The following is a 14,187-nucleotide window of genomic DNA, read 5'->3' as shown; positions in this document are numbered from 1 at the left end:
TCCGTCAATAGATGGCAGCACTAGTTTTAAAAATGAAATTTTTAAAGATTGTCACCACGGTTATGAAATTGATAGCAATTGATTATTTAGAATGTGTTATTGATGTTTATTTTGAATTTTGTAGATAACTTGTGATATACTTTTTCATTCTTTATTTACAGTGTGTTATTGCAATTTATTTGGATTTGTTTAATCAATATAATATGCTATATAAAATAATATCATGGAATAAAGCTCAGTTGGCTTTCTAGATTCGTATTGGACCAATGGCCAGCTTGACGTCGAAAATCTCTGGTATTTGGCCTTATTAATGATTGAATAGGACTCGCTTTAGAATTTGCCATTTTAGTCAAATGACCATTGATTTTATCAGCACTTATGAAGGAATTCGGATTTTTGCCACGAACCATTGAAATATCAGATTGTTGCATTATTGGATCATAACTTGATTGAATCCACGTGCTTTGATAATCGTGTACATTGTTGAAGTTCTGGCTATGATTGTATCCCAAAGGACTATGTTCAGCACTTGAATGGCAATCATATTCTTCCATTCCTTGTGACATGAATTCAAAGAAAGACAACAAGCGTGGCAACATAAAACATAGAAAAAATAAATATTAATTCAATTAAACATGAAGAAAATCAATTAAAAATCAGTTACCCGAATCCGATGATATACTAATGCCGTTGAGACCAAGTCCAGCCATTTTCGTTTCAAGTTGATGTTGGCTATTGGTAATGGCTTTCGATTTTGAATTCGTCTGTTTGCCAGGATGGCTAATGAAAAATGGTCTGATGAAATCGGTTGGATCATGTAACAGTTGTTTCTTTTGTTGTTGAATTTCATTATTTAAATTCGATTTCATTTGCAATTCGGAATGTCTCAATGGATGTGGTTTAATATTTTCATCATCATCATCATCGACAATAACAAATGCCGATGAATGTTCTCGACTCATTGTTTTATTCAGCTTATTACGTTGATGTTGTTGATGTTTGATCACGGATTTTGTTTTATTATTATGATTGTTAATTTTAACATTTTCCACAGCATGAGACATTAACATATTTCGTCTATTATCTTCATAATCATCACCATCATCATTCGTTTCAGTGATTTTCCCATTCGTTTGAGTCGAATTATCCAGGTTGTTGTTATTGTAGTTCTCTTTTTTTACGGTCTTGTGATTGTTCTCATGATGGTTATGGTAATTATTTATTTGTCTTATCCTATGTTGTTGATCGATTGGTGGCTTCAAATAGTGTTCATCATAATAATAACGATTATCAAAATTCTTTGGACCATTTTCCTTTGATTTTTGTTGACAATGTTGATGATCATTAGAAGGATAGGTATTGTTGCTCACATTTTGTGATTGTGGAAGAAAAATTCGACTTTTATTCTGAAAATATCGTCGACTTCCTCTTAATCGTTGACTACCCGTACGTAAACGATTCCAGAGACGATATCTATTTGATTTTTTACGCGAACTACCAAATATTGAATGCCAACTAAGTCGACGTATACGGCTAAAAAACGTTGGATCCGATGGACAACGTTGAGGTGGTGGTAGCCGTTGATTGTTGTTGTTTGTTGATTCTGTTGATTGTATAAGTAAACGTTCCTTATTATTATTGGTGAATGCATATGAGCTATTGTCATTATTATTGTTAAAATTTGTATGAAAATTTTTCAGGGTCATATCATCAAGAATGATATCATCATCAATAGTAGTAGTCATATTATTATTCTTAAAGCCAATGTCATCATTTTCGCACTGAAATTCGATACGAAATTTCCTTTTATGTTGTTCAATAGCTTGACAAAAGCTACAACATTTATCACAATTTTCTAGCTCCATTTGACATAGATCGCAACATTCAGCAACATTTGATGATGATGCTGATGCTGCTGCTGCAATCATTGTTGACCATGTTTCAACACGTGAACTTTTACTGAATCCTTTCACTCCTAAATTGGCACTATTATTATTATTATTATTTTGTTCTTTTGGTAAATAAAGTTTCAATGGACGATTACTGTTAAACGAATCTTTTCCATATAATCTACAAACATGAAAAAAAGAAAAAAAGTTATATCATAATAATCATTATTGTTATCAAAGTGTTCATTTACCTTGATGTTGTTGATAGTCTATCATTTTTCTGAGGTAATTCCGTTGTCGTTGTTGTTGATGTTTGTCTTTGAATGGCCAACTTGTCCAAGTTTGTTTCCTTATTGTTCCTGCTCTTATTATTATTATTATTATGATTAACATTCTTCTTTTGAATTCGACCAGTAGATGAATCTTTACTCGATGATTCATCATCTTCATTATCCAAAAATATTGAATTCGATATGATTGATTGTTCATATGGAAGAATTTTTTCATTTCGTTTTTGTTGCGGTTGTGGTTGTTGTTGTTGCTGTTGTTGATGATGACGATGCTTTTTGACACGTATTGAGTCACCAAAAAATGTTTGAAAAACTGCTAGTTCATCATCATCAAAATGATCATGTGTTGATGACAATAGATGGCTGTCATTATTGGTGTTCGTATTAGTGTTAGTTCGATTAGTTATTGATGATTGTTTTGCCTGTTATGATATACAGGAAAAGATTAGATTATGGAATTTGGATGGATTAAAATAAACCATATAATGGAATAAAACAAAGAATTTTTTATTTAATTATCATCATTATTTAGTTATATGATGATAAAGGTGTCAAAAAAACAAAATTTGATTCAACAGAAAGACAACTGTCGATGAGCAACGATAACTATCTTTTCCTCATCGACAACAAAGAATAAGTTGATTTAAAACGTACAAAAAAGCGAAATAAAAAGAGAAAGTGGTAAATTTTGAGAGTTTACATCACGATATTTCGTGATAACGATTTTTTCTGTTTTGTTTTGTTTCGTTTGTTGTGTGCCCGGTGGCCTTACTTTTTTTTCTTGTTGTCGTTACGTCCTGCAATGAATATAAGTGATGATGATAATAAATACATACAAAAGATTTTAAAATTTAAAATGTTTTTCTGCTATAGCTATGACAGAGACAACGAAAAACGATAAATATTTTTTGGAAAAAAAACATTGGTTTTAGCTGGGCTTTATAATCATAATCATCATCATTATTCTTCCATCATTTTATCTTAAATATTGTATTATTTCCAAGTCTCTTTACCGGATCATAAAAACTGCTAATCGTAGCTAAAATAAAAGTGAAAATGCAATTCAATACAACACAACGTCATTCAAACTGAATGGGAACACAATAGAATGATAAAAAACGAAACGAGCAATAATTAAGGAAAAATACAAACGAAACTTTTTTTTTGTTATCGAAACAAACTACCTCTTAAAAAGAATTATGACTACATTACGTGATATCCTTGAAATGAATTGCCACCATTGTAATGAAATATCAGAAAAAAGATTGAATAGCAAAACAAGATATACACCTCAAAAAAACAATTGAAGGTCTTGGTCAATATGTGTCAATAATAATAATAACAATAATTGAAAAAATGAAAAAAAATTTAAATGAACGAATTATATATCGAATGAAGACAACAGATGATCATTGATCACGACATTTCAATTATAAATGGAATAAAATTGTGTAAATATGATGTGGTTATGGTTGAAAAGAATTTAAAAAAAAACCTGGTGTGAAATTCTTGAGATTTTATCATTTCAATTGAATTTAAATTTGTTCTATGGAAATGGAAAAAATTGTTTTGTACTTACAAACAATCGATTTTTTAGCAACTCATTTGTTGTACTACTAGTCAAATCATTTGTTGTTGCCCATTTGTTTGACCTTTTCAATGGCTGATTAATTTGATTAAGATTTTGTTGTTGATGCTGTTGATAATGATGTTGATGATGATGACTGACAAGGTTATGTTCGGATTTTGGTCGCTGCAGTTGATGATTACTTAATTTGGTTACATTTTTCCTGGATTTATTGCCAGAATTCGGTGTAGATGTACGGCTATCATTGATAACCATTGATTCATCATCATTAATAATTGCTGTAGGCTTGTATGATTCAAAACGATAATCACGTTGAGCAATCAAACCAGCATCATTTTGTTCATTATGGCCGTTTTGTTGTAATTTTTTCAAATTATTATTTAATAAAATTGATTTCGATGTATTACCACTACTACTCATAATTGATGATAATTCAGATGGGCAGCCAATGTTATAATCATTTTGATTGTTGTTGGTGGCGACCTTGTTGTCAACAACAATCATTCTTGTTGTTTGATCATACAATCTATGAAAAAAAAAATGAAACAAAATGGAACATTTTTGATTAATGATATATTTGATTAATATCAATCGACAACAAAAATATTTCTTCTTAAGGTCAAAAAAACGATATCGTTCTACAAGGGAAAAAATTAAATTCAGTGATACACAAATTTTGATTTGAATCAAACATTTGAATGGCAAAAAATGTATTAATAGGTGGCTATTAACACATACAAAGATTTTGCGATTGTATCAATTCATTTTTTTTGTGACTAAAATATATCTTTGTTAACTGATTTTCCTCTCTAAAAAATCACTACTACTTGAATTACGCCCAATGAGAATTCAAATTGTGGTTGTTCAATTTTTCACTTCACATCTATACATGATTATATAAGGCCTGACAAAAAAAATGGAAATTCGATTGCTGAGTATTTCCTATGTGCTTATTATTATCATCATTATGATTATTATAAGAATGACGTCAAAAATCTATTACATCTGAATTGAAAATATGCTGTGTGTGTGTTGTGTTTTCTTTAAATCATTTGTCATTATTCTCTCTATATGACAACAAACAAACAAATGAAAACATATTTCATACAAATAATTGAATGAATGGACGACGAATGGAAAAAATATTAATAATATACCTTGAATCACCACTACACTTGATCTTTGATTGGCCATTGTCGTTATCATTGTTCCTTGTTGCTGTTGTGGTCGAAATTTTGTTGAATAATCTTGAAACCCATTGTTGTTGCTTGTCGAGGATTATTGTTATCAGCTATTTTTGATTGATAGTTGTCAATTAATTTTTTTACGTCATTTTCTCGATGAATATGACCATTGTGTACAATAAGATGATGATTATTATCAACAAAATCATCTTCACGTACTACTTCATCATCACCTTCTTCTTCAATATCAGAAAATTTAGGACGACTGATCGATGTTGATGATAATATTGATAATTCGGATTCAGTTTGACTTGGTGTATATGAACGTGTTATAATTGATGATGCTGATGTTGTTGTTGTCGATGATGATGGTATACGATGATGACGACTATTATTATTATTATTATAAGAATATTTACCCATTTGTCCAGCGGCTGGAATCTGTAAACGTCCAATAGTCGATGAACATTGTCTTAATTCATCCATGCGATTACACATATGAATAGCATCATTGGTTGTACCACAAACAAATAAATGACATTCTAATCGTTGATTGGAATTGATTTTTTGAAGGATACATACAAATAATGGTGGATGTGGTATACCTGTGTGTTAATTGTACAAAATAAAAAAAAAAAATTAAAATCGATTCGAATCATTGTCCCACACACACAAACATATAATGAAAAAAAAACTTGATTTAAAATTGTAATTGAAATTTTTCCTGCCGTAGCTGTTGTTGTTATTTTATTCACAACAGAGAAAAACAAAAAAAAATCCAAATTGGAAAACTAAGATTTGATGGACATCGATAAGTCTGAAAATTGAATGAATTGAATGACCATCATCGTCGACTATAAATGGACTTTTCGTTTCAACAAAATGTTTATTTGTCTGTATTGCTGTATCAAAAACTGAAAAACATTTGTCCTTTAAAAACATAAAAACAGGTCATCTTTTTCTGTTTTCTGGCAATACCGGCAATTTCAATGATATAGAAAAAATTAATGAATAACATTGTTGAATCTAGAAATACAGCCCTGGTTTTCAATATGAAAAAACCGAATATTTATCATGAGAATATCACTCTTTTTTTTCATCATTAACCTGAATGTGGCGTAGATGGCTTTTAAAAATTATCCGGGCGTATTCTACATGGAAAAAATGATAATGATCATTTATGGTTTTATGGTCAACTGATGAAACAACAACGATCCCATAAAATAGAAAGAAAGAGAGAGATTAACTTTTCGAAATGATACAATTCTAAAATCATATGTGAATTTTCTCTCAAGTCAAACAGATAATCATCATCAGCATTTAATTTGCTAAACAAGAAACAAATAAATAAACAAATTTATAATGATGATGATAATATAGAATCTTGATTATCTAAATGGATATATATCATATTTCAATGGTATATAAAAATTGTGTGAACTTACAAAAAAAAATGATTAACTTATTATCTAATTCACAATACCAGATCATATTCACATACATACATCGATATAATCTCTTTGTTTTTTCTCACTTTTTGTCCATTGTCTAATTTTCTTGCATTTCTTTTTTTGTTATTATGATTATATTATGCTATAATTGTTTCAGTGTCTTAAAAATAAATATTTACCCGAACCAATGATTGTCATCATCAATATAAAAATAAAATGTTCAAAATGTAAATTGGTTGATTGAAATTCAAATTTTTTTCTCTCCCATGCATTCTCAATGAGAAATAATAATTTTTCTCTCTCACAAAAAAAAACACATAGATGGATTGATTAGTCTTATGAAATGGAAAAAATTATTAATCTTTAATCAATAATTATGGCCTACAGATAAATAAATGAACATTAATCAACGAGGTTGGTGCAATGATAAATTTAGAAAATCGATTAGTTATCAATCAATTATTTATTCAAAATGAAAAGAAAATATTAATGTTTGATTTGCATCGATAAACAAAAAAAAACCTGTAGCCTAAAAAACTGATCGTATCCCAACAGCAACAACAATGACAACGATGAAATCGATTCATCAATCAATTAATTTCTCGATTGTATTCAAACAGCTTTTTTTCCGTCACAGGATACACATTGAACAATCATCATATATATCAAAAAAATGGTGCTAGCCATATGTCATACAATTATTATTATCATCATCGAATCTTCGGGAGATGAAAAATACTAACAGTGTTTGGCACTTGTAACAAGACAAACAAATCGAAAATAACCACAACACAACAGATCTATTATATTTCAAATATTTATATGCAAAAAAAAAAATTTTTAAAAATTTTTCCCTCAAGAAAACAATGAAATAATTAAAAGTCATCACTATCATCATCATCATCTAAATATTAGTCGAAACAAAAATGATTCACCTGATGGTGATGATGATGCGACATTATCATCATCATCGTCATTCAATTGTGGTAAATAATAATTAGTCCTAGTCAATGTGTAATGAAAAAACTTTTCATAATTTTCAGCAAAGAAAAAAGCATATATGAATATTTGACCTTTTTTCTTGGGCTCAATATATACGAAAAATGAAATGAAAAGACGAAAAAATCGAATGATTCGACCTTACAACAAAATTCATATTTCGTCAAGTTTTTTTTATTAGCACTTTTTTCATTACATATTTTGTTGTCTTGTTTCAAGTGAAAATTACGCAAAGAAAAAAAGAAGATTTCAAATAAAATAAACATTTTCATATTCAGGATTCACAATTCATTGATCATACATACATGTGATCATCATCTTAGGTCAAAAGGATATATCGATATTGATCATTATATCGTTTTTTTTCTCTTTCTTATTTAGTGTGAATTACAATTTGTTTTCAATTTCACTTTACAACTTTCTTTCCATTTCTCTCTTATTTTTTGCTCACTAAACATTTTTCAATTTCAATGATTATTTTTGAAAGCTATTGGTTTGTTATTGATTAATATCAATCGATTATTACTACATACCTAATAGGAATCTTTGTTTAGAATTTAATGTTACAAATGCATTCTTATCAAGTACAGCTTCAGAACATGATAATGGTACAAATGCAACACCAATATGTCGCCGTTTAGTGTTTTTACTATTATTACCACTGCGTAATTGTGTACGATGCTGAAGACGAACAGCTGCCCATAATAAAACATTACTCAATGGTGTTATCACTTTGGTCACAATGGTCGATGATGGTTCCGATAGATTTGAGGTAGTATCATTATTACAATCATCAACATTATTAGCCGATGATGAGCCGGCACGTGAATGAATCATGTCATGATGATGTGAAGAAGTTGCTTTTGTTGCTGATGATGGTGGTGGTGGCGATGTAAAACGATCTTTTTCGGCAATAAATATACCATGTGTAGATAGATCGGCTACTTGATTCAATGTCAACAATGAACGATTAATTAATGAACGACGAAATATTGCACAATAAAGATCCAGTAATGGTTTTTGATATGCACCAATACCATTATCTGGTTTATGTGAACGTATATCACAGTTATTACAACCAAGATATTGTACACGATAACGATGATTATGATCGTTGTCGATGTTACTTTTATTCCTCGAAAATAATGATGAAGATGATGATGATGAAATGAAACTATTTTTACTACTAAATCCACCCGATAATAATGATCGTCCATCAATCGAACGATTTGTTGTTGTTTGTGTTCGATTTGATGTTGTTCGTAAATATCGTGATGGATTAACATTACTATTGTTGGATAATGAATCATGATGTTGTCGATTATGATGATGATTACGACGACGATGATGATGATGAAGATTTTGGATCAAATCATTTGATTGTAATGAAGACGATTGCGGTGGTTGTTGTGTTGGTGGTGGTGGAAGAGAATTTTCCTGTTCAATATTGTTACAGTACAGGATCGATGTGGATAACATGATTGCAGTAGAAAAACACATGTACAGGTGTTAAATTTTTTGTCAAAAGAAAAAAAAATTATCAACTACAACAAATTGAATTTCTCCTGTTCATTATGGGCCAAAGAAATAAACGAAAAAAAATGGAACAACTTTTCAGCGGACAAAAAAATACAAAACAACAAGGACAAGAGATGATAAAAACTTTAAAAGATAATGATGAAAATCATCATCATCATTTGATGGCCAATGATTTAAACAAAAAAAAAAATTCAATCGGCAAAATGTTCATTGTCGTGTGTGTGTGCGTTCATCATATAATGGCCTAATGAATGTTACTGTTGTATGGATCTCCTTGTATCCTGGAGAAAAAAAACGATGATTTTTTTCATTTTTTACATTTCGTTTTTCTCTTTTTCTCTTTGTAGCTAATTGCAATGTCTATGTATCCCTCTCTCCATCATCATCATCATCATCTGCATCTTGATTGGACATTATTTTTTCATCATTACAGACAGCTTGTTTGTTTGCCAGATTGTTTTTTTTTATTTCTCCATCAATTGGAGAAAAAGAGAATGAAAAAGAAAGGAAAGAGAAAGATGCTGCAACAAATGAGGTGTGTTCATTGTGTGTTTATTTTTTTCCAGAATGATGAAAAGCAAGATTTTCATAGATAATGATGATGACTGATAACCATCTTCAACAAAGTATAATGAGGTACTCATGTACCTAAGATAGATGATTCTTTTGGTTTTCTGGACCGAGATTCAAAAATTTTTCCCTTTCTCTATAATTCAATTTCTTTCTAGGAAAATTTCCCATAACCATGTGGTCAAAGTGAAGAGAACGTCGTAATTTCCTGTAATGAACAAACAATCAATTTGAAAAAAAACAGAAATATTACTATGTGGACTAATTATGTGTTCATGTGATGATGATGTTGTAGGCGAATGTCCATCATGTGTATTTGTTCTCTGTTGAATTATTTTTCAATTGATCTAAATCCTGTTTTATTATCATTTCCCTAAAATTCATTCAATTCAATTCAATTCAATATGATGAGATATTGTTCATCAAAAAGTTTATTCTTTATTATCATCATCATCATTATTATTTTGCAATCTGAAAAAGAAAAAGAAAAATTGAAACACAGACAAACAGAAAAATATGATGTCAGTAATCATCATCAACAATTCAGTAATGAAAATGTGATGACTTTTTTCATTGTTGCCAACATCTTCATAAGAATTTTGGTTTTTCTTTAATTTTGATTAGAAAGTATTAAATGATGATGATGATGATGATGAGACCCAGAAAAGTCCCACGCAAATGTTTTTTTTTATTGTTTAACTTCTGAGAAAAAAAATAAATAAATTTTTACAGCAGACCATTTTTTTCTTTCGTTTGCCACCATTTATTAATTATAATAATTATCATCATCATCATTCATTCAACTTGATGATGATGATTCCTTAAAAATGGTTTTGTTTGTATACCAAGTTTCATCTTTAACAATAACAACTTGATGAACTATTTTCATCATCATCATCATCATTGTTATTGCCTAGTGACCCATATATACAATTTTTTAGATTTCGATATTTAAAATCAGCAATCAATGAGGAAAAAATGTCAATGATGATGATGAAGAAGATAAAAGAATTTAGCCATGAAAATCTTTTCTTGATGATGATGAACATCAACACTGTGCGAATGATGAAATATGAAAAAATGGTCGATTAGATTACAAGGAAAAAAATTTAGTATTCCAAATGTGAATGCAAAGATGATGAAATAGAATAGATAAAAAAAAATACAAATGAATTAAGTCATTCAGTGGTGTTTCTGTTTTCAGAGAAAAAAAAGTCAATTATTTACGAAGAAAGCGAAAAAATAGATTGGGAGAAAAATGGTTTCATTTTCTGTAACAGTAAATTATCCATATCACATCATCATTTTCAGATTCAATCAACAACAACATATTCATATGGATTTTAAACGCACATCTCATGATTAAAAACAAAAAGATTAGATGTGTCCATGAAGGTTTTTTTCATTTCATTTTTTCTATTCATCAGGTATTATCATGATAAAAGATGATTATGATAATGTGTCTGATCAAGTGTGATGCTTGATGATATTCACCTGTAAAACAAAGAAAAAAACTTTCAGTGTCTTTTTTGATCTAAATTTAAAACATAATTTTCTTCAAGAAAAAAGAAAAAAATGATGGAGATTGTGGACAATTCGCTACACACACACACACACACATATGAACATTAATTGTCTGTGAAAAGTTGACTGTTTTGAATTTTTCATTCTCCACACACACTTGACAATGATTGGCTTGAATCTGTCGTTTACGTAAACGATTTTTTCATCATCATAAGAACAACAATAAAAAACTTTTGGAAGAAAAAAAAACATAATAAACACCAAAAAAGCGATAGACTATCAACAACAACAACAAAATAAAAAAAATCAAACAGAATTATGTCCATTCTGAACTAATTTTTGTTCTTTTTCAAATTGGCTGTTGATCCAAATGGAACAACAACAGCAGTCAAAATCAAAACAAAAAAAACTAAATTATTCACGGCTGATACTCTAAGACTAGTGATATTCAACACAACGCAACATCATCATCATCGAAATATAGCCTACATGGAAATCGCTTGGCAATTTTTTTTAAATTACTCGTTTGTAAATGTGAAGGAAATTCAATTACAACAACAACGATCGAATTGAATAAGCATCCTACAAAAAAAAATTTCTTTCTTTTGACATCCTAACAAACAAACAAACAAATATAATGAATATAAAGAAATCGATTGAAAATGTAAAAGAAAACAAAAAAAACTTAATTTTATCGAATCAAATTGGAAAACAAACACAGCGTACACAAACATTGATCAATATCATTTTTCATTTCAGCCATTATCTACTGCTACTATTCATATAATATAAATTGAATTGAAAATGAAAAAAAATGATGATAATAAATAAATTTTACCTGATAAATAAATAACGAAAAAAAAAAATCAAAATTAAAAGTTTTTTCATTTTCTTTGAACTATACATTGATCAATCAGTGATACACAACCACAGTGGACAAGACCACAAACAAACTAATCTCTTGTTCATGACCACCTACCTACACACAAACATAAACAAGAAATAGAAAGCGCAAACTAACGAACAAACGAAAAAAAAAAATAATAAAAAACTAGATCATAACTGAATTATTCTTCACAATGAATGAAAATTTCATTTCATTTTCTATATGAATCACGAATCAATTGTACGTTTTTATAACTTGTCGTATACACAAACAAACATACAGAGATCATGATTATTTTTCTCTGATGATGTTTGACATATGTTTCAAATGTGTGTTCATGTTGTGTAATAATGTATAAACAACAAACACAGAGAAAGAGAGGAAAAAATTGATCGAAAATACAAGAAAAAAAGTGAAACATCCATAAAATGATGACGATGATGATGTAGGGATCCAAAAAATGGTTCCAAACAAAAAAAGAACAGAACAAAACAACAAATTCATTTTTTTCTGATCGAAAAATCAATGGAATAAATTACAATTACAATTTGCTTAATTTTTTTTCGTCATCATTTTTTTTTTGATTGTTACAATTTATCGAAGCGAAAAATCCAAAATAGTGGTGTTGCTCAACGATTAATGATGGTGATGTTGTTGATAATTCAATAGTAACAAAATCTCAACAACAACAACAACATTATTATGCGAAACAAGATGCGGCAACATCGGTAATGATGATGATGGTGTGCAATATGGGCCAGGCTAGATTATTAGCAACAAAGAAAAAAACTAACTTCATAAAAAAAGTAGACAAAACAAAACATCATAATGTATTCCCTATTGGGATTTTTCTCATATCAAGTTTTATTAAAGTTAATTTTGATTTTTATTTCATACATTTCTATTATTAAAACAAACTTGAAACAAATAAACTCTCTCTCTTTTTCTCTTTTTACCTATAGGTTGTTGCTGCTGTTCCCAAAAGTGTTTGTGAAATATAAATGAAATTTACGATTATAATGAATCTACCTGAATGAATGAATGAATGAATGAGTTTGTTGTTTATATCGTTGAATAGGAATTTTTCGTTTCTTTTTTTCTAATTTATCAATAATAAATCACAAAATGACCACCACTGTTGGTCATTTATGTGTTTTGCAAAATATAAAAATGGATTATTTATGCATCTAGGCCATATTGTAATAATAAGTATGTTGAATACGCTACAATGTGATATATTTGTGTGTGTGTGTGACTGATGCATTCCATAATTAATCGAATATACATTCACATTTAATTAGGTTTTTTTGGGAAATTGAAAAGTTACAATTTCAACATCATGCAATGAAACAATTTACAGACACAAATCTTTGCTTCAAAATAAACGAGGAACAAAAGAAAAACAATTCCGATTTCCAATCGAATCGATTGACCCGATGTTGATGATGATGATTTGAATAGAAAACTAATGACTCATTTAACGGCATTTGGTCATTGACACACAAACACACACACATTTACTGAGAGAATAAAAAAATAAAATGATTCAATTGAAATAACCAATACCAATAACCGAGGAGATTGAAATGAAAAGAAAAAAAATCAAATAATCATTCGACCTCTCACTCTCTCGATTTGAGTCATAATCATTATATTTTTCAAGTTCTAAATAGATTGTTTACCTCTCTCGTTGATCAATGAATTGTTTTTTTAGTCTTGCAAAAACAAAAAATTACAAAATCTACAAATAATGACGATGACGATGATAAGGACATTAAATATCGATCAAATTTTTTTTTTGCAATTGAAACTTTTTCGAGACACACAAATAATGACTTTTGGATCATTTAAATTTCTTGTTTTGTTTTGAGACCAAGACAGCAGAGCAGAAACAAAATCAAAACGATTTGATTTTGTTTTTTTTTCACTGAAAAATAAGAATTTATAAATCGATTTAAATTCAAAATTAATCAGCAACAGAAAAATTATTCAATAATTATACAATGTGTTTAATTTGAATTTTGTTCCAAATGTGAAATAATAATAAAGACTTTGGTAGACAAAAAAAAAACACGTGTCATAGAGACACGCCTAAATATTGCGTTTTTTAACACAAAAATAATTTCCTTCCACATATGTTTGTGGATGTTGGCAAAGTATAGGGAAGGAAGTGGAAATAAAACACAGAAAAAAACAACCACAACCACCAACACGTTGAAATTTGATCAGATGATTAACTAGATAGTTCGGCATTTACCATCACTATC

At 29.1% G+C, this 14,187-nt stretch overlaps 2 protein-coding genes across 2 annotated transcripts; both read right to left on the bottom strand.

The window, feature by feature from the left end:
• Positions 1-82: 82 nt before the first annotated feature.
• Positions 83-5,279, bottom strand: LOC124491928 (uncharacterized). Its single transcript, XM_075735678.1, has 5 exons — positions 4,925-5,279; positions 3,759-4,293; positions 2,141-2,601; positions 665-2,070; positions 83-556 (listed from the first exon to the last, which is right to left on the bottom strand). The coding sequence occupies exons 2-5, from the start codon at positions 4,269-4,271 to the stop codon at positions 222-224; spliced, it is 2,715 nt and encodes a 904-aa protein (XP_075591793.1). The 5' UTR covers positions 4,272-4,293; positions 4,925-5,279; the 3' UTR covers positions 83-221.
• Positions 5,280-5,352: 73 nt separating this feature from the next.
• LOC142598207 (uncharacterized) lies at positions 5,353-9,026 on the bottom strand. Its single transcript, XM_075735683.1, is given in 3 exon segments — positions 5,353-5,521; positions 5,524-5,556; positions 7,935-9,026. Coding segments are annotated over 3 exon segments (1,062 nt in total). The 5' UTR covers positions 8,902-9,026; the 3' UTR covers positions 5,353-5,459.
• Positions 9,027-14,187: the final 5,161 nt, after the last annotated feature.

The sequence above is a fragment of the Dermatophagoides farinae genome, chromosome 2 (genome assembly GCF_024713945.1).
Source record: "Dermatophagoides farinae isolate YC_2012a chromosome 2, ASM2471394v1, whole genome shotgun sequence".
In the NCBI taxonomy this organism is placed as follows: domain Eukaryota; kingdom Metazoa; phylum Arthropoda; class Arachnida; order Sarcoptiformes; family Pyroglyphidae; genus Dermatophagoides; species Dermatophagoides farinae.
This window is presented reverse-complemented; position numbering and strand designations above follow the sequence as displayed.

Excerpts from the sequence above, each read along its gene's own strand:
- LOC124491928 (XM_075735678.1), bottom strand. The coding sequence starts at position 4,271 with ATGATTGTTGTTGACAACAAGGTCGCCACCAACAACAATCAAAATGAT. Across the intron at positions 2,602-3,758 it reads TGCTAAAAAATCGATTGTTT|GCAAAACAATCATCAATAAC; the intron begins GTAAGTACAAAA and ends ATATCATAACAG. Across the intron at positions 2,071-2,140 it reads AGACTATCAACAACATCAAG|ATTATATGGAAAAGATTCGT; the intron begins GTAAATGAACAC and ends TCATGTTTGTAG.